The sequence below is a fragment of the Glycine max genome, chromosome 11, assembly GCF_000004515.6.
Source record: "Glycine max cultivar Williams 82 chromosome 11, Glycine_max_v4.0, whole genome shotgun sequence".
In the NCBI taxonomy this organism is placed as follows: domain Eukaryota; kingdom Viridiplantae; phylum Streptophyta; class Magnoliopsida; order Fabales; family Fabaceae; genus Glycine; species Glycine max.
In genome coordinates, this window is record NC_038247.2 from 6,986,565 (window position 1) to 7,005,784 (window position 19,220).

The window sequence follows — 19,220 nt, forward strand, 5'->3', positions numbered from 1 at the left end:
TTTGTGCTATCAATTAGATATATTTTTAAATTAAATATTCTAAAAGCCACTTTTTATTAAGTCACAAATAATTTTTTTATATATAAAATGAAGAAAAAATATTGTTGTTATTATCTTTTAAGTTTTTTTACACAAGTTATCTTAAGTTAATAGACACATAAAAGGAAAAGACATCTTTATTAATTAATAATTATATAAATTAAGGTGTACCAAAGAGGTCTAGTTTAGAGATATAAAAATATTATTACCGGGTATAAGAAGTAGGAACTAAAACACATGAAAAATATAGGACCAAATGATTGATTACACCTTTTTTTTTTCATAGTGAGATAAATATAAATGATTTCATATGTATTTTTTTTCTTACTCCAAACATATAAATTCATAATTTGAACAAAAGTGTTATTTCTTCATCTTAATTTTTTTTAGTACATAATTTGATCCAAAGATTTTTCCTTTTCCTGACTTGAAATGAAGTATCATTTCTCATCGTAAGTCACAAAAAATGACATAATTAAAAAAGCTATTAATCATCTTGAATAAAAACTATTATAATATCTATAGGAATAGGATTAATAATTTGATATGATGAGGAAGAAAAACAAATTTGCCCGTTTGAAGAGTGACAGAGAGCATAGCGGATTCCTTAACCTTGCTACTTACGTGCGTCTCTCTTTCTTTGAAACTCTGCTTCAAATTCAAGCTGTCTTTTTCATCTCCCTCTCTCTCTATATATTTTAATATTTTGAATAAATTAGAAATTAAAAAAAAGTCTAAGGTAGTTCTTTCTCTCCCTGAAATATCTCTCTCGCGCACGCACGCTCGCTCGCTCTCTCTAGTCTAGTCTAGGGTTTTTGTTGCTGGTGGCCGTACACTACTACTCACTCAGTCTAGGGTTTTGCCACTCTCATTCCATGGCCGCCGAGAAGCTCCGAGATTTGAGCCAGCCGATTGACGTCCCCTTGCTCGACGCCACTGTCGCCGCCTTCTATGGCACCGGATCTAAGGAGGAGGTCTCTCTCTCTCACTCTCACTCTCGTCTCTTCCAAACACTTAGGGTTTAATCACTCAATTGAATATAACGCCTTTCAACTACTCTTTCTACGCATTATCCTCTTGCTGGTATGTGCAATGTGGATATATCAATTGTTCTACTCGTTTCGGTTTTCAACAAGAAGCCGTTTGGTTCTGTTGTTTTTGTCGTTAGTGTGGTTAATTAGTAATACTGGAACACATAACTTGTTTTGTTTTAGAGAATGTGCTGCTAATTAAAGGCCATTTTGTGCACTTCAATGATGCAGAGAAATGCCGCCGATCAGATTCTGCGGGAGTTGCAAAATAATCCCGATATGTGGCTTCAAGTCATGCATATTTTGCAAAAAACTCAAAATTTGAATACCAAGTTCTTCGCCTTACAGGTTGGTTTGTTCAACTGTTTCTGTTATGCAGGACTGTTTCTGAACAGGTTTTTCTTCTTCTAATATTTTGTGGTCTGCAACAAAATGCCATAACTTTTTCCTGTGATAGTGTATACCTATGGTATCCTTAGTCTGCAACTGAAAAATAGCCGTGGGTTTCAGTCATAATGCTATAATAACTATGAGTCTATGTCTAGACATTAGAAGCTTTTTAATGGGATTGATTCTAGCATACAAAATTTGTGGTGTGGATGTGTGCTAGGTTGATCGTAGTAATCGGGCATCATATTTGATTATTTGAAAGCATGCTTAATTAAAAAACACTCTAATTAAGGTGCTTTACTTGAGTACTTGTAGGCAAAGATTCTGTCTCTGAGTTCTTGAATGTATAGGCTATATTTGCTGAAATCTTAACCTGGATCCTTTAGTTGCCAGGAGGCTTATGGTAAAAATAATCTTTTATTGTTATGATGTTGGAGGGCTTTTTACTTATTTGCTTGTTGTGTTTTTATGTTTTCATACCTGTGTTATACGGGTTGTTCAATTTCTTATTAGCCATCAAACATGTGTTATAATCACTGCTTCAACTTGCTATTTGACCAATGACTTCGGAAGCAACACTTATTAGCCATCAAACATGTTTTCCCTTTCTTTTGAGAATGTTATTTTCTATACCTTATATATTCTTTTATCTTGTACATTCAGGTTCTAGAAGGTGTAATTAAGTATAGATGGAATGCATTACCTGTTGAGCAGCGAGATGGAATGAAAAATTTCATCTCTGATGTTATTGTACAGGTATGAATCACATTTAAAGAGAAATTTGACCTCTTCAGTTTTTCTTCTTCATCGATCTCACTATTGGGTTTTCTTGCATAGCTTTCTAGCAACGATGCTTCATTTCGAGCGGAAAGGTTGTATGTCAACAAACTCAACATTATATTAGTTCAGGTAAAAGTTAGAATTCAATAGTGCTACTATGACTGATTATTTTGGTTCAGTAGTCTCAGAACCCATTGTTCCTCCCATATGTTTTATCCCATAATTTTTCATGCACAAATTCAAGTTTCTTAGGAATGTTGTCTGTTTTTCCTCTACCTATTTTTTTCAGGGTACCTAATGCTTACAATTTGATTTGAGTTATTCCTTTTATTCTCTAAATGTGTTATTTGGTGCATATGGCTAGCCTTTCCTTTTTCCATTCATGAATTCAATCTGCTTGGATTTTTTTCCTTGCCGTACTTACATATTTGCATTTGATAAGCATAATATTTGCATCTCTATATATCAATACTCAAGATAAAGAAGATCTTTCAGATACCTTTTCATTATTTTGGGAGTTTTTGGTATTTATACATGAATTTTCATACTGCTGAAAGCTCTATATAATAGTGGGTTTATCTCATATGCAGATTTTGAAGCATGAGTGGCCAGCAAGATGGCGAAGCTTTATTCCTGACCTTGTCTCAGCTGCTAAAACTAGTGAAACAATTTGTGAGAATTGTATGGCTATATTGAAAGTAAGTTTATCCTACTTAACCTTAGATTTTGTTCCTTATGTCCATTACTAACCTAAAAAATGTACAGCTTTTGAGTGAAGAGGTTTTTGATTTTTCAAGAGGAGAAATGACTCAGCAGAAGATAAAAGAGCTTAAACAATCATTGAACAGGTAATGGTTATAGCCCATTTTCTATATATCTTTTCATGCTTGCCATTTCATTTTTCTTTCTTTCACGTTGGGTTTCTGAAAGATTTTGATTTTTAATTACTGGTTTCACAGTAACAGATTTGTAAGGTTGCCTTTTAAAAAACTTTGGCTGTGATATAATTTTTGGTCCAATTCTGTAAAATTTTAGTGATTCAAAGACTGGAAAGAGATTATAACTGCTTTTAGCAGTGGCTAGGTAGGACAATTGATGATAACTGGTAGGTGAAAAAATAGATTGTGGCTAGTATATTGCTTTAGTTGTTAATTAGTAATTAGTAACTGCAATATCATCTGGAAGATTAGATTAGATTGGGTTGATGGACATAAATTGCTGTATTTTATTGGTAATAATTTGTCTATTTGCAAACCAAAATGATTTTTTGAAAACTACAAAAAGGGAGTTCTTGATACAAACATTTTCTGTTTCAAGAATAATTTACTGCACAACTGGTAAATAACCACATGTTGGAAAATTTACTTATTTGTTTCTAAACTGGAAATATTCTTACCAGAAGTTCCTTTGTTGTAAATTTAACATATTGCTCCCCCCCTTTTTGAGATAACATACCTTAGAGTGCTTTGGTTACTATTTAAACTGGCTTGACATATGTACATGTTACTTTGATATTTGTGTTTGCTTCCCCTCACCATACATGCTTTAGCTAGTCATGTATTAAGTGATTGGATGTGATTTTTCTACATTTACTTATATTAAGTATCTATTTATCGTTAAGGTTTATACTTGGTTGTTTGCAGTGAGTTTCAACTCATACATGAGTTATGCTTATATGTGTTATCGGCATCCCAAAGGACTGAACTCATACGAGCTACTCTATCTACATTGCATGCCTTCTTATCATGGATTCCCTTGGGTTATATATTTGAATCACCCCTGGTAGGTGTTGTTTTCTGCTTAAAATGAAATTGTTTTGGAGGAATTCAGAAACTGAAATCTTTTTTATGTTTCTCACCAGCTTGAGACACTCCTGAAATTTTTCCCTGTCCCAGCATATCGGAACCTCACATTGCAATGTTTAACTGAGGTATATTCCTCCTTTTAAATGCTTATATATGCTTTTCCCTGAAATTTTTAACATCAATATTCACTTTTTATATTTGCAGGTGGCAGCCCTTCAATTTGGGAATTATTATGATGTGCAGTATGTCAAGATGTATAACATATTCATGGTCCAGTTGCAGGTTTGTTTGGATTGATCTCATTTTTTGTAAAATATATTGCATTCTTTTTCATTTGATTCTACTGAGTATATAATATAATTTCCTTTGTTGACTTTCGGATAATATTGCGTTTAATGTATAGGGCATGCTCCCACCAACTACAAATATACCTGAGGCATATGCACAAGGTTCAGGTGATGAACAAGTGAGTCTTCATTGAAACAAGGTGCCTAATTTGCTTAATTAATTGTGCAGTATTTGACTGACTTTTTTTATCTGTGTAGGCATTTATACAGAATCTGGCACTGTTCTTCACTTCATTTTACAAGGCAAGTCTTTTTTTTTTTTTTTTCTGTTTTGTTTTACATCTATTCATAAGCTTATTTTGTGAATGTATAATCATCAAACAGCATGATTAAACTGTGAAAGAAAGTTGACCCGGCTGAGACTGGTGTCTTTGAGATTATACTAGACTATATCAATCTATATTATACTTGTGTTTTGAAAGAATGTGACCTTCCTCAGGCTGGTGTCTTCTCTTTCATTAACCTCTTCCTTTTTTTGACATACCATTTTTTGGTTGCTTGTTGGATGTTCTGCTATCTACTAACCATATTCTGGTACCTTTCTATTTATGCAGGTTCACATTCGTATCTTGGAATCCACTCAAGAGAATATAGCTGCTTTGCTATTGGGCCTTGAATATCTTACCAACATTTCTTATGTGGATGATACTGAGGTTTTCAAGGTATGCTGATATTGCATTTATTTTCTTCCTCATGCACTTTTCTTCTGTTATGAATGCTCAACTGTATGCGTTTAACCTTGTATTTCCTTCTAGATGCCTTCTGCACTACCTCCGAACAATCTATCTTTTAGTTTGCATTTGTATACTGCATAATTGCATGCCACTACCTGCTGTTCTGAAAACACAAGTTCATGTTGTACTTGGTTTGTTAAAAAATAACAGGTCTGTTTGGACTACTGGAATTCCTTGGTATCGGAGCTGTTTGAACCACACCGAAGTTTGGACAATCCTGCAGCTTCTGCAACCATGATGGGACTTCAGGTGATAATCTCTCTCTAATACTGCCACTCTGATTGTTGAAATCCAGAATTAACCATTCTCTTCTCTCACTAAAACACTAGTATAAGTCTAACAAAATATGATTTTGTATCGTAATGTTCATTTTAAAATTATGGTGTCAGTATACTGTGCGTAAGTGTTATGATGTTTTTTAATCAATGGAATGAGAGCAGGTACCGGCAATGCTCCCTGGTATGGTTGATGGGCATGGTTCTCAGCTCCTTCAGCGCCGACAGCTTTATGCTGGTCCCATGTCAAAGTTGAGAATGCTTATGATCTGTCGAATGGCTAAGCCTGAAGAGGTGCTCATAGTTGAAGATGAAAATGGGAACATTGTCCGTGAAACCTTGAAGGACAATGATGTTCTTGTTCAATATAAGGTTATAAGCTGAGATCTTAGTTCTACCAGAACTCTGTTGAATATTCATATCTACATAGAAAAATCTGTGTCAAAATTATTATTCTCTGAATATTGTATTTCGGTAGATTGCTTGTATATTTGCACCAACAAAAAACGAGATTGCTTATACAACATTGATAGTGATATTTAATAAATTTGAGACATTTATTGGTGGGGAACCAGGGGGAAAAATGTTAGATACTCCTCTAGGTGCAGAGTGCTCCTCTGGTTCACAACTCAGATACTATGAAATAAAATTGTTACTCAATAGCCAGAGTCTATATGTAGATCAACAAAATAAAGAAAAAATCCCTAAATATAAGATAAAGATAATGATTACCTAATCCAAGCCAAATCTAAAAGATAATGCAATTATGCAAACTAATTATGCTAAATCAAAATTAAAATCCTCAAATATCAAATGAGAATTAAAATCCTTAATAGTATCTAATTAGAGTATAATCTAATACCCGCCACTTACACTGGTCATTGTTTGATTATACAGATTATGAGGGAGACTCTTATTTACTTGTCACATCTTGATCATGATGATACTGAAAAGCAGGTATGTGGATCAGAAATCCTTTTGTTGCTTTGCTGGATATCATTCATAGGTTCCTTTTATCTGTTTTAATTGTTATTGTAGGGGATTCATATTGTTCCAAATATGAGCTGAACTTTTTTATTTATTGAATGGTAAAACCATGATGCCAATTTTCTTAAAATATGATATTAATGGTGTAAGTCAAATTGAATGACCTAAAGATGTAATGTAACGTTTCATGAATATATTCTTTTGGTTGAGTGATATGATGAAAGGCTTCCTGTTGTGCAATTGTTGTATGTTTGTGCTGATATATATGGCACCTTTATTCAATGGTCTTTTATTGTGAAATGTCCAGATGTTGAGGAAATTAAGTAAACAACTGAGTGGTGAGGATTGGACATGGAACAATTTGAATACACTCTGCTGGGCAATTGGTTCTATATCAGGTTCCATGATGGAAGAACAGGTACTGTGAACTTCATGCTCTAGCTTAATTGATACTGATTATTATTAGAGTATTCTTCCTGTGTATTATTTTTCTTAGCAGCACTAACCATAGTTCTAGGCTCCCTGGTTTATGCCAGTTGTAGCACCTAACTGTCAGTTTGTTAGTATAGTTAGAACTCCTAAGGTACTACAAGTACCAGCTCTGTAATATCTGTTTGTTGGGTTGAATAATATTTCTCTCCAATCTCAAATCTCAAACTCTCTAAATATCTTCAATTATAGTACAATATGCATTTAAAATTTAAAAAGAGGTGTTATCCTAATCTAATGAGGTCTTTCTGTTAGTGTGACTGTCCGTTGGTTTCAAGGTTTTTCTTTTAATATACATTTTAGTACAACCATGTTGACTTTGTTGGTTTTACCTTGAAGGGATTGAGAAGTTCCTTGAATGACATTAAGTATCCTATTGTCAATTTGACTTTTAATAGCGGATAAGTATCCTTGAATGACATAATAATTCATATGTTGTTAATCTATGTCTGTGCACACCCGAGGGGCAGGGGCAGGGGCAGGGGCATAGTAGTGGATAGTGGTGTGTAGTGGCTGCCCTCCAAAAACGCTATAGTGGGATAGCAGTAGTGGGACGACCACTATTTAGATCCCTAAGTACATTTATATTACTAGATGTGTGTTTGCTGAAAAAAAAAACACCTACAATTCAAAATGTTCAGAATGAAGATTCATAACAAAGTTTCCCATTGCCAAACCATGTCCAAGTTAGGACCAGTAAGGCTTCACCCATCCCACTGGAGGAGGTGGTGGTGGCTGAACAGGTTCTGTGAGTGAAGCCATAGTTGCTAAAGTTCAAAAAAAAAAGTTGGAAGTGAAAGAAGAAAAGGGTTGTTGAGGAAAAAGAAAAGAAAACTTGCGATGCACCTGTCAGCAGCGGTGGCCAGCCACTCCGCTTCATGTTCCCGCTATAGCTCATGTTGTGCCGCTAATAACGACTCTGGGCAGTGGTTGTTCTGTCTGTCTGTGTCTGTCTCTCATAATTGCATATTGGTTTATTTCATCTTTTCTGGGACTGATTCATGTATAACATCCCTTTATCAACTGATTTAATTTTTTAACTCTCTATTTCTTTTTATATGATTCTTTTTATTAGTTTTGGTACTTTGTCTCTATTTATAGTTTAGTTATCTTGGACTTTTTACAGGAAAACAGATTTTTGGTTATGGTCATTCGCGATTTATTAAACCTATGTGAAATCACAAAGGGAAAAGATAACAAAGCTGTTATTGCAAGTAATATCATGTAAGAATTATTCACAGGTGCCATCTTGCTGTGTTTTGCTTGTTTAATTCTGTTTTTTTAATAATATATCTTTTTGTTGGCAGGTATGTTGTTGGGCAGTATCCACGGTTTTTAAGAGCTCATTGGAAGTTCCTTAAAACTGTTGTGAATAAATTGTTTGAGTTTATGCATGAGACACATCCTGGAGTTCAGGTTATTTTTTCTCCTTTGAAGCTTGTTCTCAATTTTTGCTTGTGAATATTAACTTGTGTTAAAACAAGTCAGGCTCTATTTTTTTTAAAATTTTTTTTAAGCAGGACTTATATCTCATTCCCTAGGACTTCTAACTAATTTTTGTTAAACATATAGTTAATTTTGACAAGATTCCTCTCTTTAATCGTTGTACTGTAACCTATATAAACATCTTATTTGGCATATAATTATTTTGTTTCAATATATCCTTTATGTGGCGTATAAACAAGTCTGGCATATGAGTTAGTTAAATATTATGTTAATCTATAGCGACCTTGTAGTACTTGTATTTTTTTTTTTGTTAATCTATCATGCTGAAATGCATTAACATGAAATTATTAATCATGTTTCTTGTGTTTCAGGATATGGCCTGTGACACATTTCTGAAAATAGTCCAGAAGTGCAAGCGTAAATTTGTAATCACCCAGGTAATTGGCAACAATTTCATCCCCTTCCCATCTTCCTGTTACTAAAAAAGTGACTATTAGTAAATGAGATAATAGCTAACAGTCACAACATGATTGCTATTTCTCAGGTGGGCGAAAACGAGCCATTTGTGTCTGAGCTTCTGACAGGTCTTCCCATCACTATTGCAGATCTTGAACCCCATCAGATACATTCCTTCTATGAATCTGTATGTCTTTTAATATCTTTGATCTCAAGCTCATTGGCTATAAATTTTTTTTCATATGCTCTATGTTTATACTCGTGTTTCCACATATTTAAGTTATATTCTTGTATTGTAGGTTGGTCACATGATTCAGGCAGAGTCTGATGCACAGAAGAGAGATGAATATCTTCAGCGGTTGATGGAGCTCCCAAATCAGGTCTTTGCTTGAGAAGCCATATTATTTGCTAAATCTCTTCATGCTATTTTCTTTATTAATGAAAACTAAATATATAAATGTCTGTGGTTTACCCTTTTTCTGCAGAAATGGATGGAAATTATTGGGCAGGCACATCAAAATGTTGATTTTTTGAAGGATCAGGATGTAATCCGGACAGTGCTTAATATATTGCAGGTATAACTTTGAAATCGATTTATATGTTTTTACTTTTTGTGTCACTGCTGTATATTCTTTAGTATTTTACTGTCTGCTATTAAGCCATTTGAATTTAAGAAGTTAATTTTTCTCCCAATTTCAGACGAATACAAGTGTTGCAACTTCTTTAGGGACATATTTCTTGCCCCAAATCTCATTGATCTTTTTGGACATGTTGAACGTGTACAGGTATGTTTTGTTAACTATAGTTTTTATATTCCGGGATGCTAATGACATAATGGATACTCAGCAATAAATAGTTTGATTTGATTATTTACTAATGCTAAATCATTTTTTTTGCTGCAACAGAATGTACAGTGAGCTTATTTCAAAAAGTATTACAGAAGGTGGACCTTTTGCATCTAGAACATCCTACGTCAAACTTCTACGGTAAGATTAATCAAGGATATGTTGGTTTTGTACAAATGAGATTACTATCCACTCCACTCTTTAGCCATGTTTATCCTGATGCAGTTCGGTTAAGAGGGAGACACTTAAGCTGATTGAGACATTCTTGGATAAGGCAGAAGACCAGCCACAAATTGGTAAACAATTTGTGCCGCCAATGATGGATCCTGTTCTTGGAGATTATGCCAGGAATGTTCCTGATGCAAGGGAATCAGAGGTTTTGTCACTTTTTGCAACAATTGTAAACAAGTATGCTTCTGTCATTTTCTCCTCCTTTCCTTTATTTTATTGATTGGTGTATAGGTGCCTTGAATTCCAAATTCTGTATGTATATGTTCTGTATCTTCCTGAGGGTATATTTGCTATTTTAATTATGAATAACCACATGTGACATTCTCTCTCTCCCCCTCCCAGATATAAAGCTGCAATGATTGAAGATGTACCTCGCATATTTGAAGCTGTTTTTCAGTGCACACTTGAGGTAATTGTGTGGGATATTCATTCAGCTATGGTGTAAATGTCCTACTTTATTATCATCTTGTTAACTTTAGATCAACATTGTGCTCTTCTTTTTGAGATTTAATTTTACAGCATATATGCATACACGGGGAAGACTGGTAAAGTTGGAGTTGCACCTTAGCTGAAAAAGATTATAGAATCTTGTTTTAAATGGTTTGGACTTGTGGAGAAGACATCAGAGTCCTTGTAAAAGAGAGTAGATTAGATGGAGGGTAGCTTAATCATTAAAGGTTGAGGGAAGACTTAGACTTAGAAAATTAATAAGCAAAATTATTAATAAAGATTTATGGGTTAGTGGTTTGTTTGTAGACATGATTCACTATATAACATTTTGGTGTCTCATCCATATACCTAACCTGACCAATGGGAAAAGGCTTGGAAGTGGTTGTTGTTTTTAGGTGCATATTAATATATTATAGAAGTTCTGTTCTGCAAATGATACATCTTATAACTTGTGAGTTCTAACAACTGTGAAGACAAATAAATATTAGGTATCTGCAGGTAAACATACACTGAATTATATTTTCCTTTTTATTCTGTTTCACAGATGATTACAAGAAATTTTGAAGATTACCCAGAGCATCGGCTCAAGTTCTTCTCTCTACTCCGTGCCATAGCCACTCATTGTTTTCCTGCATTAATCTGCTTGTCAAGTCAGGTTGTGTTTGTTGCTCCATCTCTGTCCACAATATATCAATGACATGTCAGTTTTTTTGGTTTTATCTGTTGACTATGATTGCATTGTCAAAGTTTGTAATCCTGTAGTCTGTGCCTCATGTGATTTTTGATCTATGTCAGCAACTGAAGCTTGTTATGGACTCAATCATATGGGCATTTCGGCATACAGAAAGGAATATTGCTGAAACTGGGCTTAACCTGTTGTTGGAGATGCTGAAGAAGTTTCAGGTGTGGTCTTCATAATTTTTGTTTACAACTCATTCCTAACCTTCTGAGATTCTTTCTGCATGCTTAATTTTCTTTGTTTAGTGTATATAAGTTTGCCAGTTTTTGAGGATTTATTATGCCCTCCCTTGTTGCACTTTCCTTCTCCCTATAATAATATGTTTTGGTTGAATGTCTGGTTTATAACAGGGCTCAGAGTTCTGTAATCAGTTTTACCGGACATACTTTTTGACAATTGAACAAGAGATATTCGCTGTCTTGACTGACACTTTTCATAAACCTGGGTTCAAATTACATGTCTTGGTGCTACAGCATTTGTTCTGTTTGGTACGGTATCATAATCCTGATTTATTTGGTTTAATTATGTCAGAAATAAAAATAATAATGAGTTCCACCTTTTTCAGCTAGAAACTGGTGCCCTAACTGAACCTCTTTGGGATGTTGCTACAAGTCAATATTCATACTCAAGTAATGCAGTGTTTGTACGTGAGTTTACCATAAAACTTCTAAGCACTTCATTTCCCAACATGACATCAGCCGAGGTAATTGGAGTGAAATAAATAATATTTGTTCCCTTACCTAAACAAATGACTAATTTCAAGAAATTTGCAGGTTACCCAATTTGTTAATGGACTCTTTGAGTCCACCAATGATCTCTCCACATTTAAAAATCACATACGAGATTTTCTTATTCAGTCAAAAGAATTTTCAGCTCAGGTATTGCTTCTTTTAGTGTTACTGCTTACATTGTTCTAATGATAGGGGTTTTCCTTTGAAAACATATGGGAATTTTATACTTGTATATCATGAAGTTGCCGTGCATCTTGCTGCTATTTATGTTGGTTCATGCGGTGACTGTGGATTAGCATTTTGCTAGCTTATTAATGTTTTTGGTTTGCTTTATCAATTATCTTTCCTACTGCAGGATAACAAAGATCTATATGCTGAAGAGGCTGCAGCTCAGAGAGAGAGAGAACGACAAAGAATGCTTTCTATTCCAGGGCTTATTGCCCCAAGCGAATTGCAAGATGAAATGGTGGACTCATAGATAGGCTAAACAGTGTGGGAGCTAATAGTATTACGGTGGGCATTTTAACTTGTTTCATAGGCTTTGATTCAATCCATTGCCAGGTCCTTTGAGAAGAGATGCAGCATTTTCCTTCAATCCATTGCCAGGTCCTTTGATTCAATCCATTGGCAGTTCCTGATTTCAGAATTTTTGCTGGCCGGGGATACTGCCTTGTCCGTTGGGTGAGTGTAGATTATTCAATTACTAATTGGGGCTGATAATATTCAGTCATTTTGTAAGGGATTCATGAAGACATCTTTATATAGAATTGCAGGATGGAAGACTCATTCTGAGTATTGATGACTCCTTAGGAGTGACCTCCTAACCTCGGGTGGTTTGTGCAGAAAACCCTTGTGGTTTGATATTTTGTATTTTTTTCCCCTCACCAATCAATATTTAGGAATATTGCTGTACCATGAGCGCACTTAATATATATGGTTTCATGAACTAGTGTGTTAATATAATGTGTTCATTTCCTCCCAATAGAGAGAGGATATTTTTTTATGCCACTGTTGTCTCAGTTTTTATGTTGAAAGTAACAGGAAATTCTAGTATGGCAAGAGAGCCAATTAAAATGTAATCAGGGAAGATCTCTTTGATAAACAACCGGATAAAATTTAATACTTGGTCTGATCATGAGTTATCAGTATTTATACATTAGTAAGGTGAGAAATTAAGAAAGGAATCTAAATGGGGAAAAGCTCCTCAATAGTTATGAGCAGTCGGTTAAGATCGTGAGCAGATGGTGATATTTTTTTAAAAACTTTGTTCAGTTGAGATATTTTAATTAACAGTCTCATCTGGAGTGTCTATGTTACTGTGGAATGCTTGTAAGGTATTTTATTAACTTCATTGTTCAAGTTCACATATATTTAGATAAAATGTGAACGTTAGATTATTAGTGTTTTTACTAAAAATAGGAATGCTAGATTGATCTGATTAGGCAGCTTGGGAGCAAAACATGTATAATTGTATAGTCTCTGCCTAGGAATAATATACAGGGGTCATTTTGTTTTCGATAATGGATTTTTATTTATAGGAAATTACCAAATGCGACCTTTGAGTATTTATAATGTGTTTGATATTTCATAATGTTTTAAAAAAAGGATATGTTCATGATTTTGGAGGACCGTTGCAAAATGTCTCAATGTCTACGAGGTTGTTATTTGTTAATTTTTTTAAAAATATATTTAGCAGTATGATTTTTAAGTGAAGTCTGTTATACAGTGATTTTATTTTTGTGCTGAATGTTATACAGTTCTTTTTTGCTGAATGCCGAATGTTTTACAGTGATTATAAGGGATTAATTATAAAGGGTTAATAGTAATAAAATTGCAAAGGATTTTAAAATCGCTTAACTCAATTATTATATTTTAATAAAGGATCATTTATTATTAAAAATGTTCAACAATACTTAAACAACAGTACACGATGCTAAAGAAAGAACATTATAGCCATGCTTTGTAAATAAACAACAATTATGCATGCACATTAAAAGCCTAACAACAACAAGTGTTTATGTCGAGTTATTACAAATAAACTTTGATAGAGCTTGGGTTTTATTCCTTCCGAATTGATACTTGCTTAACAACAACTAATCCGAAATGACCCAAAGCAATCCGCAACAAATCTAAGCGATTGAGTAAAATGGTATGAGTTCACAAAGAGGCAACTAATTTGAGTAAAGCAATGTCGTTGATTTGGATACAATTGTAACATTATTATATATTTTATGTTATCAATTGATATAAGATCCTTCTTCGTATCACTTTTAATATAATAGTCAATACAATTATAATATATGGTAATTTGTGAGAGTGTAAAAAATCTTTATACTTTAGGTGCATGTATTTTGTTTGTATTGCATTTTATTATCTGATAGAGAAGAATATATTCCTGCGTTTTTTTTTATATTAACATTGAACATAAAGGCGAATAATTTTTTTCTTTGAAATAAGGTTATATATAAATTAAAAAACGAAAACGTGAAGATTCTTAATTTTATTTGTATTTGTATTATTGAGTTCAAGGCTGGCTAGGGAAGGCAATCTCTTCCGATTAGAGATAGAAGGTTCATCATCTCATCTCAAAAAGGCTTTTGTGATTGATAATCAGTTCTCGATTTGATTTGATCGGAACAGAACAGAGGCATGGGTCAAGCTTTTCGGAAGCTCTTCGACACCTTCTTCGGCAATACCGAGATGCGGGTCTCTTCCTTCCTTCTCCATTCCTTTTTTTTATTATTATTCTTTTTCTTTTAATATCAACGGTCATAATAATGATAATATAATAATTCTAAGAAGAAGAATAAATGTCGTTTTTGCTTAATAACGCTGATTCTGTGCTGGACTATGATTTTTTTTTTTATTTCAATTTTAACTTTTCAAATCGTTTGCTTTTGCAATCAGCTATCATCATGATTAATAAAAATTCTTGTGTTCGTTAATACTTGTGTTTCTTATTCTCATCATCCATCTTCTAATCATTGATTCTTGATCTATGCACGAGTTTCCGTACTTACATTTGTTGGGTTTAGGTTGTGATGCTTGGTCTAGATGCTGCTGGCAAAACAACTATACTGTACAAGCTCCACATTGGAGAAGTTTTATCTACTGTTCCTACAATAGGTGCGTTTTATACTATAAACTCTTAATTTAATCTAATTATTCTATAAGCAGATTTCTTGGTATAAGCTAATTAAGCCATTTCTGTGTTGGTAGCCAAAGGATGTTAAGAATATGCTTGTCAGTTATCTACTTAGTTTTTGTTTCTTTGTCTGTTTGAACTTTGAATTTGCTTGTAAGTATGGAGTTGTTGTGATTCTTCATTGACAGTGTGAAGTTATAGTCTATCTTTCTGTTAATGGAGCAGGATTTAGTGGAAACTAGATTTCTTGTGTAATGACTCGTGAAAAAAAAAAAAATCCCCTTGACTGGCAGGCTATGAAGCACAGACACCTCTCTTGTTCAAAGTGTTGTTATGTTGAACATGTTTCCAACACCGACACTCCGACACTTCTTATTAGGTGTCCAATGTAAAAATTATTTTTTGTTGGCTTGAACACTTAAAAGCTGTCACCTTGACACTACTTTTACACTTGAAAAAATATAGAGGGTTGGTTTAAAAGGATGAATACACAATCATATTTCATTTCATTAGTCTCTTTGTTTGTGTGTATGCAGTGTTCCCGTGTTCTATATTTTAAATATTAGTTGTGTTGAAGTTTCTGTGTCCGTGCTTCATAGCTGGCTGGGCAAATTTCTATTAGCAGTGGATGTGTGTGAATTGACTAGGTCTTGATGCAAACTTGTACCAGTATCACACTTAAGTTTAGCTGAGGAAGAATTAGAAGTAGAAATAACCTATATATTGTTTGATTAAGGCTTATAGATTTGTAGTGCTTTGCAGGTTTTAATGTGGAGAAGGTTCAGTATAAGAATGTTGTTTTCACGGTTTGGGATGTTGGAGGGCAAGAGAAATTAAGGGCACTTTGGAGGCACTATTTTAACAATACTGATGGTTTGGTAAGAATTAGTTTCCATTATTTATTGGGTTTTATCTTAATGAAAACACAACTTCTGCAATTCGGTATCTTGTGGAGTTTTCCTTCTATTACAAAATCATTCATCTGTCCAATAGAACTGAAAAGACATGATACAGATCTGTAGTTGCCAGGTTGATACATATGTGCATATTTATGCAGATATATGTTGTTGATAGTCTGGACCGCGAAAGGATAGGGAAAGCAAAGCAGGAATTTCAGGTGATAAAATCAAAATGTGTACACATACACCATGTTATTCCAAACAGATTTTGAATAGATCTATGGATTACTTGCAGACAATCATAAATGATCCATTTATGCTCCACAGTATCATCTTGGTGTTTGCCAACAAACAGGACCTGGTATGTCTTTATTTGATCGGTGTTTTTTTGGCTGAGTGAGCTTAAATTTATGATTATCTTCATGAGTAAGGATGAAATCAGAGCCAAATAATGTGAATTGATTGGCATTGTTTACTGAATGTACTACAAGAGTTAGTAGTGTGCTATATACTTAATGCATAAACCAGTACAAACAGTGCTGGTAAGTTTTACATCACAAAAATCATTGAAATACTTCAAATATTTGAAAATTAGTTAGAAGTTTTAGAATTTCCCCCTGCCAATGGGCCACTGTCTGAAGGAATCAAGCGCAGTAGAAAATATTCATTATTTTACAAGCTACTCACTAACAATAGCCTTCACTATTTTTAATATATCTAGCCATTATTAGATGATGCATGACACATCCAACAGAAACAGTGTGTGTGTGTGTCACTGGCTCATATGTGTGCAGACTTACTTAATTTCCACTATGATTAGCTTATATGTTGGTTGGAACATACAAGAAATATGAATCAACTTGGGGAAGCTAAAGAAATTTATACCTACAGAAAAATGTAAAGCATTTGCTGAGTGCTTGCTTGTTCCCATCATAGGTCCAACTGAGCTACACAAGTTTATGATAATGAAAAGTTATTGTTTGTTTAGAAAACACCTTGCATGGAGGGTAGGCTCTTGCAAAAAAAAATAATAATTCAAAGTTTGTTTTCCAAAAGTTATTAGAATTTACATGTAGTGCCAAACTAATTAACTAGGAGCTAGTTGCCACAGCCCACAAGGGGTTTGCTCAATGTAGATTTTCTTGCTTAATGACTGTTAACATAATTCCTAATTTGTATTTGGCTCTCCAGCTAATGCCACTTTCTGGATAACATTTTCTATTAATAAGTTTTGGTTTTCTTCTTGTTTGTTCATGATTCCGCTTGATCATAAAAAAATTAATACCAGTAAGATTTTTTTTCTTCCACTCTTTGGGGGAATTTGTGATATTTTTCCAACATATTCTAGTTATATTCTTACATGTATACCACTCGAGTTCTGCATGATCTTCCACAAAAGCATGACTGCCAGTTATAATTGTTAATATTTTTCTTTTCTTTACAAGAAAGGAGCAATGTCACCAAGGGAAATATGTGAAGGATTAGGTCTCTTTGATCTCAAGAATAGAAAGTGGCACATACAAGGCACTTGTGCTCTTCGGGGAGATGGTCTTTATGAGGGTTTGGACTGGTTGTCCACAACTTTGAAGGAGAGACGAGCTGCTGGATACTCTTCAATAGGACTAGGAACTTCATCCTTCTAATTTTCAAGGTTTGAATTATCATCTTATTTCAATCATGAGCTACCTTCCTGTTTATCATCCCATCACAGTATACGTGTTTTCTCCACTGCAGAGGTATTTTGGCAATGGACGAATGTGTTGAGTGTGTGGCCAGTTCTAAGTTGATGTGATCGATAATCAAATATTTTTTGGGTTACATCTGAAGCTCTCATTAGTAGAAAGTTGCTTCGCCTTTCAGGGTGCTTTAGATATGTATGCGACTTTGCTCCAATTATACAAGTTTGTGCATGACGAATGATTAACTAAATTCTTTTGCGATATTGATATCCCTTATTAAGTGCACTTGTACTGGATAGAAGTTAACGGATACTGGATCACTTGTTCATTCTCCCCCGATTTCCCCCATCTCACTCTTTGTAGTATTTCTGCGTGTCTTTACCTGTGATGGTGACTCATAAAAATAATGACTCTGACAAATGTGTCACGATTCTCTCTTCAGAACGTTTTCTTGTGATTTAATTCAATTGGGTGTTTGCAATTATTTAATCTTCTTTTCTTTTGCTTATAATTGTCTCTTGACTCACTTCTATTGGATTTTTTTTTAATATTTGGAAATCTTTATTACAGATGCTTTTAGCTAAATCTCTACTTAACCACACGTGTTGTAAATTTTGAAATTATCAAATGCATAGTAGGAATGACAAGAGAAATTATAAGGTTGATTTGATAGTAAATGGAGAAGAAAGGAAGGGAAAAGTTGTGAGTTCAATTCTCACTGTTAACAAATATTAATAATTAACATTTATTGATTAAAAAAATAGGAGGGATGGCAAGGGAGTGAAGGGACAAAGTGTTCGTGTCCAAACTCGTACTCATTCTTATAGTGAGCAACTTTAGTGCCATGCCAATATGCAACAAGTATCTCGTGTATATTCAGACTTTTTTTTTTAATAGAAGCATATTCAGACTTTTTACTTACATTTTAATGAATGAAATATTATAATGGTTTTCTAACAAATTAGTCTGATTTTATTTTAAAGTTAAAATTAATTAAATGAATAAAAGTTTAATATTTAACTCAAATAAAAACGATTCTAAGATTTTTTTAATCCCAATGATAAAATATGACTGATATGTTCAATTCAATAAATCTTCATTTTTTTAAATGTAAGGACTTTGAATTTTTCTGCTGCTTTCGTTGTAACGCGAGTCTATCATTACTTACTTACTTCGTACCCCATTGTCCGGAGGCTCTTCGCTATGCGAAGGTATGGGGGAGAGATGTTGTACGCAGCCTTACCCTTGCATATGCAAAGAGGCTGTTTCCGGATTCGAAGGCACAACTTTAACGCGAGTCTATCATTATTTAGTAAATTGTTTTTCAAATTCGTAAAATTGTTAATGGATTTTAAATTTGTTTATGCTGAAATTTCTTTTTTGCTTCTCTACCAAATCTAATTACTTTTTAGTATCATTATTTTTTTTCTAAAATCTAATTAAATTGTCAATGGTTTAATTATTTTTTTTCCTCAAATTTTAGCAAGTGTTATTCTCAAATTAAGTCTTTTCATTTTATTTTTCTTTCTAAACTTAGTTTTTTTTAATAGGTGTATGCCACTTTTTAAAAATTTGAAGAATTAAGTTTCATCCAAATTACCAAATTAAAACTACACGGGTATTTTTAGTATCAGCAGACACCGAACACTACATTGCTTTTGCAGAAAATACCAAAGAAACTAAGCATGGCCTTATTACATTTCTCACAAGAGTAACAGGGAT

At 33.7% G+C, this 19,220-nt stretch overlaps 2 protein-coding genes across 5 annotated transcripts; both read left to right on the top strand.

The window, feature by feature from the left end:
* The first annotated feature begins 702 nt into the window (after positions 1-702).
* Positions 703-12,778, top strand: LOC100802384 (protein EXPORTIN 1A). Of its 3 annotated transcripts, none has more exons than XR_416680.4 (33): positions 703-1,013; positions 1,302-1,418; positions 2,124-2,216; positions 2,298-2,369; positions 2,831-2,938; positions 3,006-3,088; positions 3,884-4,022; positions 4,102-4,170; positions 4,250-4,327; positions 4,449-4,511; positions 4,591-4,635; positions 4,947-5,054; positions 5,277-5,375; positions 5,567-5,773; positions 6,299-6,358; positions 6,696-6,806; positions 8,004-8,101; positions 8,185-8,293; positions 8,695-8,760; positions 8,868-8,966; positions 9,079-9,159; positions 9,265-9,354; positions 9,479-9,564; positions 9,685-9,765; positions 9,850-10,032; positions 10,198-10,264; positions 10,850-10,960; positions 11,101-11,208; positions 11,395-11,532; positions 11,610-11,747; positions 11,818-11,922; positions 12,131-12,456; positions 12,541-12,778. XR_416680.4 is itself a non-coding variant. In XM_003537675.5 (32 exons), the coding sequence occupies exons 1-32, from the start codon at positions 915-917 to the stop codon at positions 12,251-12,253; spliced, it is 3,234 nt and encodes a 1,077-aa protein (XP_003537723.1). In that variant the 5' UTR covers positions 703-914; the 3' UTR covers positions 12,254-12,778. The 3 variants fall into 3 exon arrangements, 1 of the variants encoding a protein (XP_003537723.1); XR_416681.4 differs by having other exon boundaries at positions 12,549-12,778; XM_003537675.5 differs by having other exon boundaries at positions 12,131-12,778.
* Positions 12,779-14,187: 1,409 nt separating this feature from the next.
* Positions 14,188-17,939, top strand: LOC100499903 (uncharacterized). Of its 2 annotated transcripts, none has more exons than XR_001383339.3 (7): positions 14,188-14,481; positions 14,811-14,901; positions 15,683-15,798; positions 15,978-16,037; positions 16,115-16,180; positions 17,269-17,470; positions 17,554-17,939. XR_001383339.3 is itself a non-coding variant. In NM_001250772.2 (7 exon segments), coding segments are annotated over 6 exon segments (588 nt in total). In that variant the 5' UTR covers positions 14,272-14,424; the 3' UTR covers positions 17,463-17,470; positions 17,554-17,668.
* Positions 17,940-19,220: the final 1,281 nt, after the last annotated feature.